The sequence below is a fragment of the Arachis ipaensis genome, chromosome B09, assembly GCF_000816755.2.
Source record: "Arachis ipaensis cultivar K30076 chromosome B09, Araip1.1, whole genome shotgun sequence".
Lineage (NCBI taxonomy): Eukaryota > Viridiplantae > Streptophyta > Magnoliopsida > Fabales > Fabaceae > Arachis > Arachis ipaensis.
This window is the reverse complement of record NC_029793.2, coordinates 121540760-121558716: the sequence shown is the minus strand read 5'-3', so window position 1 is coordinate 121558716 and position 17957 is coordinate 121540760. Positions and strand designations below refer to the sequence as shown.

Here is a 17957-nt window from a genome sequence, read left to right as displayed (position 1 = left end):
AAATAAGAATAAATATAAACAAGTTGGAGTTAAACTTAAAAAATTTATAAATGCCTGGAAAACCATATTATGACTTAAAAGAATTAAAGCTGTTAAAAGAAAAAATGGAGAATGAGGTTGAAAAATTAAAAAGATATTTAGAAACAACGGAAAGTGTAGAAATAAAAGAAGTTTTTGAAGATTTGAAAAAATATATTAAAGAAAAGACAAACAGATAAAAGATTTTATAAACAATAATCCATGCAAAAAAGAATATTATAAACTAAAATAAGATTAAAAAACTATAAAAATGAAATCAGAATTATAAATACTAGTAATAATAGAAATTTTCAACTAAAACAAGATTAAAAAATTATAAAAATGAGATCAGAATTATAAATACTAGTAATAATAGAAATTTTCAACATCTTCAAATCTATACACATTATAAAGATAAAAGAGTTAAAAATTGGTATCAGAGCCAAGTTAACGGTTAAGGGTAACACTTTCTCTTTAAGCAACACTTTTAGTGATACGCTTTTAAACCAAATAAAAACAAAAATCTGTAAATCTGTACCAAAATGCATCTGTACACTAGATGGACTATTCAATATTTTAGATATTCCAAAGAGTTTAGCGATTCAGCAGGTTCAGCCATGGCGTGCAATTCAATATAGTGTACTTGAAGTTGGGTGAATCCCCATTGAAGCTTCTGCTGCATATCCTAGTCTTCATCATCCATAGTTTGGTAACACTAGAACTTCAAAGCCAGCAACCCATCACCACCAAAACCAACAAAAGCAACAACACTATTATTATTATTATTATTATTGTTGTTGTTGCTTTTGTAGAAGCAGCTACAGGGAATGAATCAGAATCCGAAATTATTCCAATTCTATACATAAAAAAAGGGGGGAAAAAAGAATGGGAAAGAAGCAATCTTTGGTAGCATAGCTACCCAGATTGTATCTGTTATCCTGAATCCAATATCTGACTCTTGACACTCTCAAACACCGACTCCACCACCTTCTGTAAGTTTCTCCTTTTCATATTATTGTTTTCTGATGTTTCTCTTTGCCTCTTGGCTAAAATTCAGGCTTTTTTAGTTATTGTTCCTTTTCTTGCCCCTTAATTAAGTTTTGAAGGTTATTTTTCGTTTTTTGTTTTTTGGCTTAAGAGTAAAGTTGAAGATGATTGATTGTTTTTCCTTCTCAGGATGAGGTAGGGGGATTAGGAGGAACAACAAGTGGATCAGAGAAAACTGAAGAGGGTAGCAATGAATTAGTTGATGGCCCTGACAGCTCATCTTTCAGTGCATTTCTATATTCTTTGTTGTCTTCATCAGATGCTGGAGGAGATAATGCAAAGGTAATAACCCTTTACCCGATTCATCGTTGAAGGAGAATAATGGTGGAAAGAAAAGCTTGTTCTCTAGGAGTAAGCAATCACTCGGTAGAGCTATTCTCCAAGCCGCTAGGATCGGTGGATTTCGCCATCATGGGAGGAAGGATAATAATTCCGAAATGAATTCTGATTGTCTAAATGGTTCTGTATTGAATGGTGTTAAGATGAATCATCTTGCAACTGTGAAAGGGAAAGAATCAGAGTCTGTTTCTTTGGTTGAGCTGTCCATGCTCCTTTCGGACGCGATGAGAAGTACTCTCTATGCTTCTCTTCCTGCTCTTGTTCATGGAAGGAAGTGGCTGCTGCTGTACAGGTATCAAGAGATGAAGATTCATTCCAAAGCTATTGATATTTTATTATGATTTTGACTTCACTTGGAGGAACGGTATATCACTTTCAACCCTTTATCGAAGAAGCATGCTTTGGCCTGGATTGAGTTTGCTGGTACCCTATAACTTTCCCTGAGCAAAATTTTAATCATAAGCACACACTTCTCTATGGAGTTTGTAATGTATACCATACTGTATATGGAGTTTCAACACTAGCATTAGTTGTAGAATGGGATAGTTCATGTTTTCTACAAATTCAAGTCCCAGTTTGGAAGCCTGCAAGTCCTACATGACATTTGAGTTCTTTGCTATGGATTGAAAACTCTTAATACGTTTTGAATTATCAGAGATATATTCAGTATTGGAATCTTTTATTTGTAACTTGTAAGGTTAATTTCTCTTCGTTTCTATCATGGATTGGTTCCAAATGTTAGTTATTCCATTTCGGGTTGTAGGAGACCGAAGAGGAGCAGTGTTTGGAAGCTTAGTTGAAGCGCCTCTTAGACCTTCCAACAAGAAATACCAGGTCAAACCAAAACTCATTTATCCAAAGATTATCCGATAGATTGTATCTGTTATTGTATTATTGATGACAAATATTTAGTACAGGGAACAAACAGTACATTTGTTTTCACAAATATTTCTGGCCATCCTGTTATATATCGTCCAACAGGTATCTTCTTCCGTCCGAGTTTGAACATGTTACTCTTTCATCCTTTTTGCTGTCATAATTATACGGTGCTTATCTAGCAATCAAAATCCAAGATTAATGAATTGGTGTTAGTTTTTCTTGTTATGTGGTGCATTGACATTTGAATCTATGGTGCAAACCTTAGAAATTATGCCCATAAAAATCATTAAAAGGTTAAATTTCAGGAATTGTGTGACATATGGTGAACATAATGTCATCTTTCAACTATATATAAGAACCATTTCCTATGAGCCAATGAGGAATGCTTGAGTTTACTTTTATTCAGAAATGTGAGAATGTCATCTGCTACATTCAATGATTAGTTCGTCAATTAGAGTTGAATTTGCTCCATCATAATTTCACATTCATCCGAATATCTATGAATTGTTAAAAATAATAAAAATACTATCATGTTCAATAGTTGCCTCTAGTAGAATCTTGGAACCTTGAAATCTATTGCTAGTCTTCAGCCTCAGCATGAGGCTTTTCTCAAATTTTGGAATACTTTTGTTTGTTTGGTTTTCCTTTTCTCTCTTTTTTTTCCCTTTCTTTTCTTTTGTTTGATTTAGAATTCTAAATGCTAAACCCTAAACTAACCACAACATTGCAGGGTTAAACCGCTATTTCACACTATGCAACAGTGAGTTCTTAGCAATTGGAGGGGGAAGTCATTTTGCGCTTTATTTGGATGGTGATCTGTAAGAACTTTCTACTTCCGTCACTATCTCTTTGCTTAAATTGTTACTTTCACACTGCCAAAAGAAAAAAATTGAAAAATATAAAAAGAAAGAAATGTGAACATGTCTTCAATCATATATCATCACCTTGTGTTTTTATTTAATCCCTTTCAAAGTCTTGCAATATTCTTGAAGATTGAATGGCTCAAGCTCAGTCTCGGAAACCCTTGCCTTGCGAATTCTCAAGATTTCGAAGTGAAGGAAGTAGAGGTGCTCATGCAACTTCTTCGAATCTTCTCACTTGCACACAATGTTACACACTCCTTCATCCTTTCTTTTTCATCTTTTCTGGTTGCTAGTTTCAAGAGATATATATATAGCTGAAGAACTAACTGGTCTTTCTCTCATACACAGTTATGGGGCTTTGTGTATGCTTCAAAATATGAAGTACTTGCATTTAGCAGAACAGGGGCACCTGGCATCTGTCGATGGTAAATTTCGGGGAATATTTTACCTGATGTGAATAAATCAAAGAGGTTTGGACTTTGGAGCTACATTTCATGGTGAAATAATGTTCACTTTCCCTCTTGAGCAATGCGAAGTTCGTGTACAAAGATAAAATGTTGAAGCCTTTTGTATCCAATTATGTTATAACTAACCATGTTAAAAGAAAGGGAAGTGCTAGGTAAACAATGACTAAGGAACGCAAGTAAATACCAAAGCCTGTATATATGGAATCCGTACACATGAAAAAGTCAGTCAATTTTGTTGAGGATACAAATTGGAGCAAATTTATGTTTTTGAGCAATTTTCAAGTAGAAATGGATTCTTTCAATTTTTTTTTTTTCTCAATTGATTTTGTAAAGGGTGCAAGGGTGATTTCGCACGTACAAAATTTTCGCTTGCATGTTTTTTTTTTCCCACTTAAATCTTGTGTGGTGTGGGATTGAAATTACACTATACAACATCAATTAAGATTAAAAAAATTTGAGAAAATCTATTGATCTAACAAATAGTATTGCACAAAGAGAATAGCATATAGGAGTAATTTGATATTCCAAAGAATTGAGTCTTGTTTTTTAATTTTTGGAAGAGGAACACGTTAAAATAACCAAAATAGAAAAGAATCAATAGTGTGCTTCTCAAAGGCAAGGTGTCCTGAGAAAGTTTATTTATTTATTTTGCATGATGTCCCAAGTTGAAAGACTATTGAGAGTTGAGACACAGAACGCCATAAAAGTGCCCTTGGCAGCTTGAGGGTACCCTCAGAGCCTCAAGTACTATAGCAAACCAAAGAGCAAAGTTCTTATCTTTTGTTCACTTTACAGGAATTCTTCATTGTTGTTATTTATGAATTTGAGTTGCCATTGCAACTCCAGTTAAAGGACTCTTACTCAAACACAATGTAAGAAAGATTGCTAACAGTATACATTAAAGGTTATCTTACTCTGCTAGTGTCAAAACAGCTTAAAATGTTGTGCTAACCGTGCGAAATACAAATGAGCAACCACAATCTTCCTCAAGAGTTTAATTTTTCATCTACCTGAAGCCTCACTAGACAAAGCTTTGCATTTTTTTGTTCTTCGAAGTCAGAATAAAGGGCTTAGAGGGTCCCGTTTTTAGGCTCGGCTGTTTTTGCATCCGCTGCAGCCTCATATGCCGCTGCATGAACACCAAGAGCAGCACGGCCAGAAGGGTCAGGATTCTTTGACCATTCGGCATCCCATTCCACAGCTTTTGCAGTGCTGCACGCAACACTAGGACCTCCTGGAACGGTTGACCTTGCAGCATTCTGTTAAAATGATTGCAACATAATTAGAGATGGGTTTCCGCAAGATATAAGTTTGTAAGCAAAGTCAATTTGATTTGTCTTCAAAAACTGCGAATCTAACTCTATATCAAAAGCTAGCTCGATAACAAAAACTACTTAAGTGTTTATAACTGCCCTTTCAGCCATATCTTTATGTTATTTCAGACGGAAATTTAAAGAACAATAATAAAAATGCCATAACGTTACTATGTTCCACAATATTATCACATCCTATTATTCTAAATACTTACCAATTATCACACTGCTAACTGCATTCATTAACATGCATTATTTTCAACAAGATTTCTTGAGCACAAAAAAAGAAATGGGGGGATGTTTATTTTAAAAAGAAACTTAGAAAACCCACCTTTGGAAAGTGCTTCTCAAAAATTGTCCTGTAGAGGTATGCTTCTTTTGTTGTGGGAGTGTTTTCAGGGTAAACATAGTTAGCATGCAACAGCATTCCATCTGTGACCTGTCAGTTTGTAAAGTGAAAAAGAGCAGAAACCATGGGATGGCATCAATGGAACTCTATAAAAGTTAATTACTGATAGTTTGCAACACAAGAAGCTGCAAGTAAGAGCTTACTTGTTGGTTAGCATGCTCCTTCAAGCCATCAATCCAGCTGTACCCTACACCATCACTGAACTGTTCCTTCTGCCTGTACAAAATGTGCTAAAAAGGGCAAAGCAATACAACATTTCAGATAGCCTTCACCATGTGAGATGATAATAATCAGTGTGAGCCGGAAATTTTTTACAAACCTTCGGTAAATATGGATTTGTTTCGTCATCAAATGCATTGCGCAATACCCACTTCTCTATCCTTCCGAGATCAGGTCGTATCTGTGAAATGGTCATATATCTCATTATGTGATTAAAAAACTTAGCTAAAAAGATTAACTTCACATGACCATTGAATCAAATTCACAAAGGTTTCTTGTTAGTAGTGTCAAGACATGCCTTATCCAGTGAGCTACACCGTAACACCTTAAAGAGTAGATAAGAAGTTGATGCAACAGAAGAGTTATGATGATGAACAATGATCAAAAGAACAAGACCTTAACAGTTAAACTGAAGCAAGAAAAATTCAATCAACATTGCAGGCGATCAAACCAAGAGGAACACAGAAAAAAGTGAACATAAAATACCATTTTCCACTCTGGATCAATACTCATGGCTGTGTTGATAAATTCTTTATCCAAGAATGGTACACGTGCCTCTATACCCCATGCTGAAGTTGATTTATTTGCTCTCAGGCAGTCATAAAGATGAAGAGCTTTGATCTGTGAGATCAGGAAACCAAAATCTTGAATGAAAAGGTAAAGTACACTAGGAAAGAAGAGGAAGAAAATTTAATAGGTTAAGCGCATTAAATTTTCAAATTGCATTGAATCAAACATGATGATGTAACAATTTGCTATTACTTTTCGACATGTCTCTTCATGAAACTCTTCCTTATTAGGTGCTTTATGGAAATATAGGTAACCTCCAAATATTTCATCTGAACCTTCTCCCGAAAGAACCATTTTCACTCCCATGGATTTGATTTTTCTGGACATAAGGAACATTGGAGTACTTGCTCTGATAGTCGTTACATCATATGTTTCAATGTGGTAAATGACTTCTTCAAGTGCATCTATACCTTCCTGTTATGGAATAAAAGTACAAAACAAAAAAGAACAAAAAATTGAAATGCCAGGACAAGATTAATGTTTTTCAAAAATAGAGCAATGATGATAAACAACCACCTGAACTGTGAAATAAAGTTCATGATGTCGAGTACCAAGATAATCTGCTACCTCTTTTGCAAATTTCAAATCTGGAGAGCCCTGAACGGTGACAAAATTCAAATGAAGCATGTACAATCTAATACACCAATTTATTTTTTTAAAGAAGGATAATGAGGCTTATTTTCACCTATATTGAAGAATGAATTCTAACCTTTAAACCAATATAGAAAGTATGCAACTGCGATCCCCACTGTTGTGCAGCTGCAGATTGAGCCAAAAAACGATTGGTCACAGCAGCGACAAGTGATGAGTCAAGTCCTCCCGACAAAAGAACGCCAAAAGGTACATCAGTCATCAACCTCTTAAGCACAGCCTAAATGATAGCATAGACATTGGAAAAATCAATCCTGACTCCTCAAATTATTGTCCATGCAGCACACACATTAGTAGTGTATCAAATAATTTAATGTTTGAAATCTTCTTAAACTATATATGTAACCCCATAATTCGGGTACCAAGCCATTGGATTCAACATATTAGTGATGCAATATTCATGAAATGCAAATATATTTTTCATAGGGTAATTATATCGGGTGCATCTGAACTCGAATAAACTTTTAAAGTGTATATCTGAGAAAGAAAAAATAAAAAAGAGGAAACTCGATTCCACCTTGATTTAACTCTATCAACCTAAATAAAATAATAATAATAATAATTAAAAAAATAATTAATATCCGGTTGAGTTCATATAGAAATTTATTCAAACTGATACATCCATTTCCTAAGAAAGCACATAGAAATTTGACAGTCCCTTTTCAATTTCTTTGTTTTTCCCCCAAAATTTACTGTCACGCTTCTTCCACCTAAGTAGTTTGCCGATCAAAACTAATGGTTTCAGATTCCTAAACAAAGCGTACAATAGTCACAAATACGGCATGCCAGGCTATCTAAAGTTTTGAAGAGTATCTGAACCACTCTCTAAGAATATATATGCAGAATAATTGAAATTTTAAAATGAGGAAGAATCATTTCAAAGTGGAAAAGGAATTACATTGTAACGACCAAATAGTGTCGTACCTTTTCAAAGGCTTGACGTAGGATCTGAGGATCATAGGGTGTTGATGGAATTTGCTCTGTGAACCATGGTGGATTGTACCATCTTCTTAATCCTCCTACAAGCACAACATATTTCAACAATGTTCATGGATTACATAATATATAAAAAAAATTTATAATTTAAAGAACAAGAATACAAGGCATGAACATGTCTATACCCTGTTTGCTGGAATATATATGCCCTGGCGGAAAAGATATGAATCTCTCACAATCATCACTTATAGCTTTCATTTCAGACGCAAACCATGTCGATCCTGCAAATAAATCATCCCTTCCATAGGTAAAACATTTGATTCATTAATGTGACACAAAAGCATAAACAAACAAGCCATATACTGAGAGGATTAAATTGTGTTTGAAAACCAATATGTTGTGTAGTGTTAATTATACTTAAAACACAAGGGTATGTATTGGTTTAGACACTCAAAATGTTTCAACTGCTGGAAACACTGAGATGGCAACCAGCTCGTGATTTATTTCACTTTTTAAAGCCACTAAAACCATTCTGGAAATATTTCGAATTGACTTAAATTGGACGATAGATAGCTCACCAGCATTTGGTTCGCACCAAGAGACGAAGGATGATAGAGATACGTCTCCAACAACATCTCTTCTTTTAGAAGATACACAAATTAGTTTAAAAATATTCCTAAGACATGTTTTTAGTGTCTCTCTATTTTAGAAGTAGAGACAGTATCTAAAGATTTATCCTGGTATAGGGACGATTTTCAAGTTTTTGTCTTTGTTCCCTTCTACAAATTTATTTCTATCCCCGGTGTATGTGTTTCCTTTATCTCAGAATAGTAACCAAACACAACCTTTGAGATGTGGGACATCATTAAGCTCAAGGTGAAACATTCAAAAATGTCTCATAATATCAAAAACAAGAAGAGGAAGCCACAAACCATCAAGCCCCCATCCCAAGTAAAGAGGGGTAATGCCTATAGCATCACGAGCAGCAATGAAGCTTTTATCTCTTGTGTCAAGAAGCACAAAGGAGAACATCCCATCCAGCATATCAATAAATTCTTCTCCATACTCTTCGTACTGCATGATAACCATGTTATGATAAAGATGAAACGAAACAAAAGTACATTTTACAGATAATACATATAACTCATGGGGGGAAGTTGATCAATAATCAGTAAATATAAAAGATTTCTTAACACTTATATGTTTCAATGTGGTAAATGACTTCTTCAAGTGCATCTATACCTTCCTGTTATGGAATAAAAGTACAAAACAAAAAAGAACAAAAAATTGAAATGCCAGGACAAGATTAATGTTTTTCAAAAATAGAGCAATGATGATAAACAACCACCTGAACTGTGAAATAAAGTTCATGATGTCGAGTACCAAGATAATCTGCTACCTCTTTTGCAAATTTCAAATCTGGAGAGCCCTGAATGGTGACAAAATTCAAATGAAGCATGTACAATCTAATACACCAATTTATTTTTTTAAAGGAGGATAATGAGGCTTATTTTCACCTATATTGAAGAATGAATTCTAACCTTTAAACCAATACAGAAAGTATGCAACTGCGATCCCCACTGTTGTGCAGCTGCAGATTGAGCCAAAAAACGATTGGTCACAGCAGCGACAAGTGATGAGTCAAGTCCTCCCGACAAAAGAACGCCAAAAGGTACATCAGTCATCAACCTCTTAAGCACTGCCTAAATGATAGCATAGTATACCAACGACAAGAAGTAAAATTAACAAGAAAGAATTATTTCCCTTCACAAATAAATAAGCACAATGGAAAAATCAATCCTGACTCCTCAAATTATTGTCCATGCAGCACACACATTAGTAGTGTATCAAATAATTTAATGTTTGAAATCTTCTTAAACTATATATGTAACCCCATAATTCGGGTACCAAGCCATTGGATTCAACGTATTAGTGATGCAATATTCATGAAATGCAAATATATTTTTCATAGGGTAATTATATCGGGTGCATCTGAACTCGAATAAACTTTTAAAGTGTATATCTGAGAAAGAAAAAATAAAAAAGAGGAAACTCGATTCCACCTTGATTTAACTCTATCAACCTAAATAAAATAATAATAATAATAATTAAAAAAATAATTAATATCCGGTTGAGTTCATATAGAAATTTATTCAAACTGATACATCCATTTCCTAAGAAAGCACATAGAAATTTGACAGTCCCTTTTCAATTTCTTTGTTTTTCCCCCAAAATTTACTGTCACGCTTCTTCCACCTAAGTAGTTTGCCGATCAAAACTAATGGTTTCAGATTCCTAAACAAAGCGTACAATAGTCACAAATACGGCATGCCAGGCTATCTAAAGTTTTGAAGAGTATCTGAACCACTCTCTAAGAATATATATGCAGAATAATTGAAATTTTAAAATGAGGAAGAATCATTTCAAAGTGGAAAAGGAATTACATTGTAACGACCAAATAGTGTCGTACCTTTTCAAAGGCTTGACGTAGGATCTGAGGATCATAGGGTGTTGATGGAATTTGCTCTGTGAACCATGGTGGATTGTACCATCTTCTTAATCCTCCTACAAGCACAACATATTTCAACAATGTTCATGGATTACATAATATATAAAAAAAATTTATAATTTAAAGAACAAGAATACAAGGCATGAACATGTCTATACCCTGTTTGCTGGAATATATATGCCCTGGCGGAAAAGATATGAATCTCTCACAATCATCACTTATAGCTTTCATTTCAGACGCAAACCATGTCGATCCTGCAAATAAATCATCCCTTCCATAGGTAAAACATTTGATTCATTAATGTGACACAAAAGCATAAACAAACAAGCCATATACTGAGAGGATTAAATTGTGTTTGAAAACCAATATGTTGTGTAGTGTTAATTATACTTAAAACACAAGGGTATGTATTGGTTTAGACACTCAAAATGTTTCAACTGCTGGAAACACTGAGATGGCAACCAGCTCGTGATTTATTTCACTTTTTAAAGCCACTAAAACCATTCTGGAAATATTTCGAATTGACTTAAATTGGACGATAGATAGCTCACCAGCATTTGGTTCGCACCAAGAGACGAAGGATGATAGAGATACGTCTCCAACAACATCTCTTCTTTTAGAAGATACACAAATTAGTTTAAAAATATTCCTAAGACATGTTTTTAGTGTCTCTCTATTTTAGAAGTAGAGACAGTATCTAAAGATTTATCCTGGTATAGGGACGATTTTCAAGTTTTTGTCTTTGTTCCCTTCTACAAATTTATTTCTATCCCCCGGTGTATGTGTTTCCTTTATCTCAGAATAGTAACCAAACACAACCTTTGAGATGTGGGACATCATTAAGCTCAAGGTGAAACATTCAAAAATGTCTCATAATATCAAAAACAAGAAGAGGAAGCCACAAACCATCAAGCCCCCATCCCAAGTAAAGAGGGGTAATGCCTATAGCATCACGAGCAGCAATGAAGCTTTTATCTCTTGTGTCAAGAAGCACAAAGGAGAACATCCCATCCAGCATATCAATAAATTCTTCTCCATACTCTTCGTACTGCATGATAACCATGTTATGATAAAGATGAAACGAAACAAAAGTACATTTTACAGATAATACATATAACTCATGGGGGGAAGTTGATCAATAATCAGTAAATATAAAAGATTTCTTAACACTTACAAGATGAGCAATGACTTCACAGTCGCTTCCAGTTCGAAACTGGTGGGAACTCAATTTCTGTCTCAGTTCCTTATGGTTATAGATCTCCCCATTTACCTAATGGCACAGTTTCAACAAGAAAAGAAAATATATAAGGCTAAAACATTTGGAAACTTTACTAAACATACATATCATCAAAATTAGTTCAATAAAAAGGATTGCACACATGAGTATATTTGAACTCCATTTTTTGGACAACTGATTTTTAATGTCAACTCTTATACATGCTCAAAAAAGTACACGTTACTAGAGCCTCTTGTCTAAATAGTATAACACACAACACCTCTTTATTCGTAAATCATATATACTAACATCTTTCAGAATTAGATTATATGACACAATGCATATTTGTATTATGTTTTGTGCAATATAACCTCATCCAAAAATTATTGGGAGAAAATAAATAGAAATATACATTACTATCAATAGGCATCGACTGTAGACTTAAAAAGCTCCATATTACCACATTCATCTGACTTTCGGAATTAAAAGAAATAAATAAAGCATTCTTCTAAAGAACATTCAAATGATACAAATATATAATTATAATAATAATGTAATCATAGGTGACTGGTGCATACTGTGACAACAACAGTCTTGTCCTCGTTATAAAGAGGTTGATCCCCTGAAGTGGGGTCAACAATAGCAAGCCTTTGATGAGCAAGATAACAATCTCCATGGCAATGCAATCCACTCCAATCAGGTCCTCTATGCTTCAATCTGCATTCTCCGATTCCATTTTATAATCAATCAGAACCAAATCACAAAAATAATTAAAAAATTACTGAACTCCTATGTCGCCTAAATGCCAAGCATCAATTTCTTTGTTTTTCCCCCAAAATTTACTGTCACGCTTCTTCCACCTAAGTAGTTTGCCGATCAAAACTAATGGTTTCAGATTCCTAAACAAAGCGTACAATAGTCACAAATACGGCATGCCAGGCTATCTAAAGTTTTGAAGAGTATCTGAACCACTCTCTAAGAATATATATGCAGAATAATTGAAATTTTAAAATGAGGAAGAATCATTTCAAAGTGGAAAAGGAATTACATTGTAACGACCAAATAGTGTCGTACCTTTTCAAAGGCTTGACGTAGGATCTGAGGATCATAGGGTGTTGATGGAATTTGCTCTGTGAACCATGGTGGATTGTACCATCTTCTTAATCCTCCTACAAGCACAACATATTTCAACAATGTTCATGGATTACATAATATATAAAAAAAATTTATAATTTAAAGAACAAGAATACAAGGCATGAACATGTCTATACCCTGTTTGCTGGAATATATATGCCCTGGCGGAAAAGATATGAATCTCTCACAATCATCACTTAAAGCTTTCATTTCAGACGCAAACCATGTCGATCCTGCAAATAAATCATCCCTTCCATAGGTAAAACATTTGATTCATTAATGTGACACAAAAGCATAAACAAACAAGCCATATACTGAGAGGATTAAATTGTGTTTGAAAACCAATATGTTGTGTAGTGTTAATTATACTTAAAACACAAGGGTATGTATTGGTTTAGACACTCAAAATGTTTCAACTGCTGGAAACACTGAGATGGCAACCAGCTCGTGATTTATTTCACTTTTTAAAGCCACTAAAACCATTCTGGAAATATTTCGAATTGACTTAAATTGGACAATAGATAGCTCACCAGCATTTGGTTCGTACCAAGAGACGAAGGATGATAGAGATACGTCTCCAACAACATCTCTTCTTTTAGAAGATACACAAATTAGTTTAAAAATATTCCTAAGACATGTTTTTAGTGTCTCTCTATTTTAGAAGTAGAGACAGTATCTAAAGATTTATCCTGGTATAGGGACGATTTTCAAGTTTTTGTCTTTGTTCCCTTCTACAGATGTAACAATTTGCTATTACTTTTCGACATGTTTCTTCATGAAACTCTTCCTTATTAGGTGCTTTATGGAAATATAGGTAACCTCCAAATATTTCATCTGAACCTTCTCCCGAAAGAACCATTTTCACTCCCATGGATTTGATTTTTCTGGACATAAGGAACATTGGAGTACTTGCTCTGATAGTCGTTACATCATATGTTTCAATGTGGTAAATGACTTCTTCAAGTGCATCTATACCTTCCTGTTATGGAATAAAAGTACAAAACAAAAAAGAACAAAAAATTGAAATGCCAGGACAAGATTAATGTTTTTCAAAAATAGAGCAATGATGATAAACAACCACCTGAACTGTGAAATAAAGTTCATGATGTCGAGTACCAAGATAATCTGCTACCTCTTTTGCAAATTTCAAATCTGGAGAGCCCTGAATGGTGACAAAATTCAAATGAAGCATGTACAATCTAATACACCAATTTATTTTTTTAAAGGAGGATAATGAGGCTTATTTTCACCTATATTGAAGAATGAATTCTAACCTTTAAACCAATACAGAAAGTATGCAACTGCGATCCCCACTGTTGTGCAGCTGCAGATTGAGCCAAAAAACGATTGGTCACAGCAGCGACAAGTGATGAGTCAAGTCCTCCCGACAAAAGAACGCCAAAAGGTACATCAGTCATCAACCTCTTAAGCACAGCCTAAATGATAGCATAGACATTGGAAAAATCAATCCTGACTCCTCAAATTATTGTCCATGCAGCACACACATTAGTAGTGTATCAAATAATTTAATGTTTGAAATCTTCTTAAACTATATATGTAACCCCATAATTCGGGTACCAAGCCATTGGATTCAACATATTAGTGATGCAATATTCATGAAATGCAAATATATTTTTCATAGGGTAATTATATCGGGTGCATCTGAACTCGAATAAACTTTTAAAGTGTATATCTGAGAAAGAAAAAATAAAAAAGAGGAAACTCGATTCCACCTTGATTTAACTCTATCAACCTAAATAAAATAATAATAATAATAATTAAAAAAATAATTAATATCCGGTTGAGTTCATATAGAAATTTATTCAAACTGATACATCCATTTCCTAAGAAAGCACATAGAAATTTGACAGTCCCTTTTTAATTTCTTTGTTTTTCCCCCAAAATTTACTGTCACGCTTCTTCCACCTAAGTAGTTTGCCGATCGAAACTAATGGTTTCAGATTCCTAAACAAAGCGTACAATAGTCACAAATACGGCATGCCAGGCTATCTAAAGTTTTGAAGAGTATCTGAACCACTCTCTAAGAATATATATGCAGAATAATTGAAATTTTAAAATGAGGAAGAATCATTTCAAAGTGGAAAAGGAATTACATTGTAACGACCAAATAGTGTCGTACCTTTTCAAAGGCTTGACGTAGGATCTGAGGATCATAGGGTGTTGATGGAATTTGCTCTGTGAACCATGGTGGATTGTACCATCTTCTTAATCCTCCTACAAGCACAACATATTTCAACAATGTTCATGGATTACATAATATATAAAAAAAATTTATAATTTAAAGAACAAGAATACAAGGCATGAACATGTCTATACCCTGTTTGCTGGAATATATATGCCCTGGCGGAAAAGATATGAATCTCTCACAATCATCACTTAAAGCTTTCATTTCAGACGCAAACCATGTCGATCCTGCAAATAAATCATCCCTTCCATAGGTGACACAAAAGCATAAACAAACAAGCCATATACTGAGAGGATTAAATTGTGTTTGAAAACCAATATGTTGTGTAGTGTTAATTATACTTAAAACACAAGGGTATGTATTGGTTTAGACACTCAAAATGTTTCAACTGCTGGAAACACTGAGATGGCAACCAGCTCGTGATTTATTTCACTTTTTAAAGCCACTAAAACCATTCTGGAAATATTTCGAATTGACTTAAATTGGACGATAGATAGCTCACCAGCATTTGGTTCGTACCAAGAGACGAAGGATGATAGAGATACGTCTCCAACAACATCTCTTCTTTTAGAAGATACACAAATTAGTTTAAAAATATTCCTAAGACATGTTTTTAGTGTCTCTCTATTTTAGAAGTAGAGACACTATCTAAAGATTTTTCCTGGTATAGGGACGATTTTCAAGTTTTTGTCTTTGTTCCCTTCTACAAATTTATTTCTATCCCCGGTGTATGTGTTTCCTTTATCTCAGAATAGTAACCAAACACAACCTTTGAGATGTGGGACATCATTAAGCTCAAGGTGAAAAATTCAAAAATGTCTCATAATATCAAAAACAAGAAGAGGAAGCCACAAACCATCAAGCCCCCATCCCAAGTAAAGAGGGGTAATGCCTATAGCATCACGAGCAGCAATGAAGCTTTTATCTCTTGTGTCAAGAAGCACAAAGGAGAACATCCCATCCAGCATATCAATAAATTCTTCTCCATACTCTTCGTACTGCATGATAACCATGTTATGATAAAGATGAAACGAAACAAAAGTACATTTTACAGATAATACATATAACTCATGGGGGGAAGTTGATCAATAATCAGTAAATATAAAAGATTTCTTAACACTTACAAGATGAGCAATGACTTCACAGTCGCTTCCAGTTCGAAACTGGTGGGAACTCAATTTCTGTCTCAGTTCCTTATGGTTATATATCTCCCCATTTACCTAATGGCACAGTTTCAACAAGAAAAGAAAATATATAAGGCTAAAACATTTGGAAACTTTACTAAACATACATATCATCAAAATTAGTTCAATAAAAAGGATTGCACACATGAGTATATTTGAACTCCATTTTTCGACAACTGATTTTTAATGTCAACTCTTATACATGCTCAAAAAAGTACACGTTACTAGAGCCTCTTGTCTAAATAGTATAACACACAACACCTCTTTATTCGTAAATCATATATACTAACATCTTTCAGAATTAGATTATATGACACAATGCATATTTGTATTATGTTTTGTGCAATATAACCTCATCCAAAAATTATTGGGAGAAAATAAATAGAAATATACATTACTATCAATAGGCATCGACTGTAGACTTAAAAAGCTCCATATTACCACATTCATCTGACTTTCGGAATTAAAAGAAATAAATAAAGCATTCTTCTAAAGAACATTCAAATGATACAAATATATAATTATAATAATAATGTAATCATAGGTAACTGGTGCATACTGTGACAACAACAGTCTTGTCTTCGTTATAAAGAGGTTGATCCCTTAAGTGGGGTCAACAATAGCAAGCCTTTGATGAGCAAGATAACAATCTCCATGGCAATGCAATCCACTCCAATCAGGTCCTCTATGCTTCAATCTGCATTCTCCGATTCCATTTTATAATCAATCAGAACCAAATCACAAAAATAATTAAAAAATTACTGAACTCCTATGTCGCCTAAATGCCAAGCATCAGGGAATCTGTCAAAAGCGCGCACACTAACGCAATTAGAAAATTGTAATTTTCAATGTTTTTGTTAAATAAATTGAAAATATTTAAAGTTTATTACTAATTAAAATGAAAAGAAACAAGTTTCGAGAAATGTGAGTGCATGATGGAAAATCGAACCTGCGAGATAACTCGATGATGCGAGCACGTTTGGCCTGAGAGTTGTCAACACAACCTAACACTGCAAGAATCCCACACATGGTGGCTGTGAAGGGAAGAAGAAGAAGCAGCAGCAGAAAAAGAGTGTCCGGAGGAAAACACAAGAAGGTAAAATAAATTAAAATGTGAATATGATGTACCACTAATTCACTAGATATCTTGGTACAAGTTCGTATTTATTTTCCTAATTTTATTACTTATTTAGTTATTTTATAATATTCTATTATCATTCTCTTCCTTTTTATAATGTGATGATTCACATGTGATGTCAGAAGATACTCATGTAAAATAATACAATAATAGCAAAAATTGAAAAAGTCGGTATTTGATTTATTGAATCTTCGGCAACGGTAACTACTAACTACATCATCAATAGCTAAATCAATTACAACATAACAGTAAGAAAAAGTTCAAACAAAATGAATAACAGTAATCAAACAGAATCAGTAATCAAATACATAATCAAACACAATTACAAACATCCCTCCCACAAACACAAAAATAAACAAAATAAACAAATAGCGTACCAGTTACCAAGAGGAGGAGCTTGCCGCCACCGAGAGAGCCAGAGACGATCCGTGAGAGAGGAGAGACAGCGCCGCCGCGAATGTGTGAGGGAATCCCGCTGCCGCCGCCGGTGCTCTGAAAATGCGAGAGAGCTTGAGAGAGGAGAGTGAAGAGGGAGGCAGGGAGCCCAGCCGCTCAGGGTCAGCGACGAGGGAGCTCAGGGTCAAGGTGAGGCCGGGTAACTTAACTGGGTTCAGTGTTTGTGTGAAACCTAATTTGTATTTAAATCTTTTGTAAAATTACTAAAATAACCTTAAAAAAAAAAGATGACACCCCGTTCGTTCCACCTTAATCCGCGGTTTTGGCGTGCGATTTTTTGGCAAAATTTTTATATTTGGCGGATTCAAAATTTCACCTGACCAATTCTTTGAAGGTTTTAACTTTTAACAATTTACTTCGGCGAATTCAACCCGTTTTACTACCATTGCTTCGATAAAAGATT

At 34.3% G+C, this 17957-nt stretch overlaps 3 protein-coding genes, 1 long non-coding RNA gene and 1 pseudogene across 4 annotated transcripts; 2 read left to right on the top strand and 3 right to left on the bottom strand.

Moving 5' to 3' along the window:
• On the top strand, positions 592 to 4558 carry LOC107615921 (annotated as a pseudogene).
• LOC107617378 (asparagine synthetase [glutamine-hydrolyzing] 2-like) lies at positions 4638 to 17715 on the bottom strand. The gene is given in 16 exon segments (XM_016319138.2): positions 4638 to 4872; positions 5258 to 5365; positions 5479 to 5565; positions 5655 to 5735; positions 6041 to 6175; positions 13328 to 13549; positions 13652 to 13732; positions 13845 to 14006; positions 14711 to 14805; positions 14908 to 15003; positions 15633 to 15774; positions 15901 to 15996; positions 16520 to 16566; positions 16569 to 16657; positions 16910 to 16994; positions 17476 to 17715. Coding segments are annotated over 15 exon segments (1710 nt in total). The 5' UTR covers positions 16990 to 16994; positions 17476 to 17715; the 3' UTR covers positions 4638 to 4683.
• LOC110267344 (asparagine synthetase [glutamine-hydrolyzing] 2-like) lies at positions 6500 to 8883 on the bottom strand. The gene is made up of 6 exons (XM_021112627.1): positions 8644 to 8883; positions 7897 to 7992; positions 7700 to 7794; positions 6834 to 6883; positions 6641 to 6721; positions 6500 to 6538 (listed from the first exon to the last, which is right to left on the bottom strand). Exons 1-4 carry the CDS (start codon positions 8798 to 8800, stop codon positions 6836 to 6838), a joined length of 396 nt encoding a protein of 131 aa, XP_020968286.1. The 5' UTR covers positions 8801 to 8883; the 3' UTR covers positions 6500 to 6538; positions 6641 to 6721; positions 6834 to 6835.
• On the bottom strand, positions 8901 to 12780 carry LOC110266222 (asparagine synthetase [glutamine-hydrolyzing] 2-like). The gene is made up of 10 exons (XM_021110421.1): positions 12708 to 12780; positions 12511 to 12605; positions 12015 to 12173; positions 11395 to 11490; positions 11127 to 11268; positions 10379 to 10474; positions 10182 to 10276; positions 9253 to 9414; positions 9060 to 9140; positions 8901 to 8957 (listed from the first exon to the last, which is right to left on the bottom strand). Exons 1-10 carry the CDS (start codon positions 12778 to 12780, stop codon positions 8901 to 8903), a joined length of 1056 nt encoding a protein of 351 aa, XP_020966080.1.
• LOC110267345 lies at positions 12803 to 15772 on the top strand. Its single transcript, XR_002354833.1, has 2 exons — positions 12803 to 12851; positions 15030 to 15772. It is a non-coding gene; the product is annotated as an uncharacterized LOC110267345 (long non-coding RNA).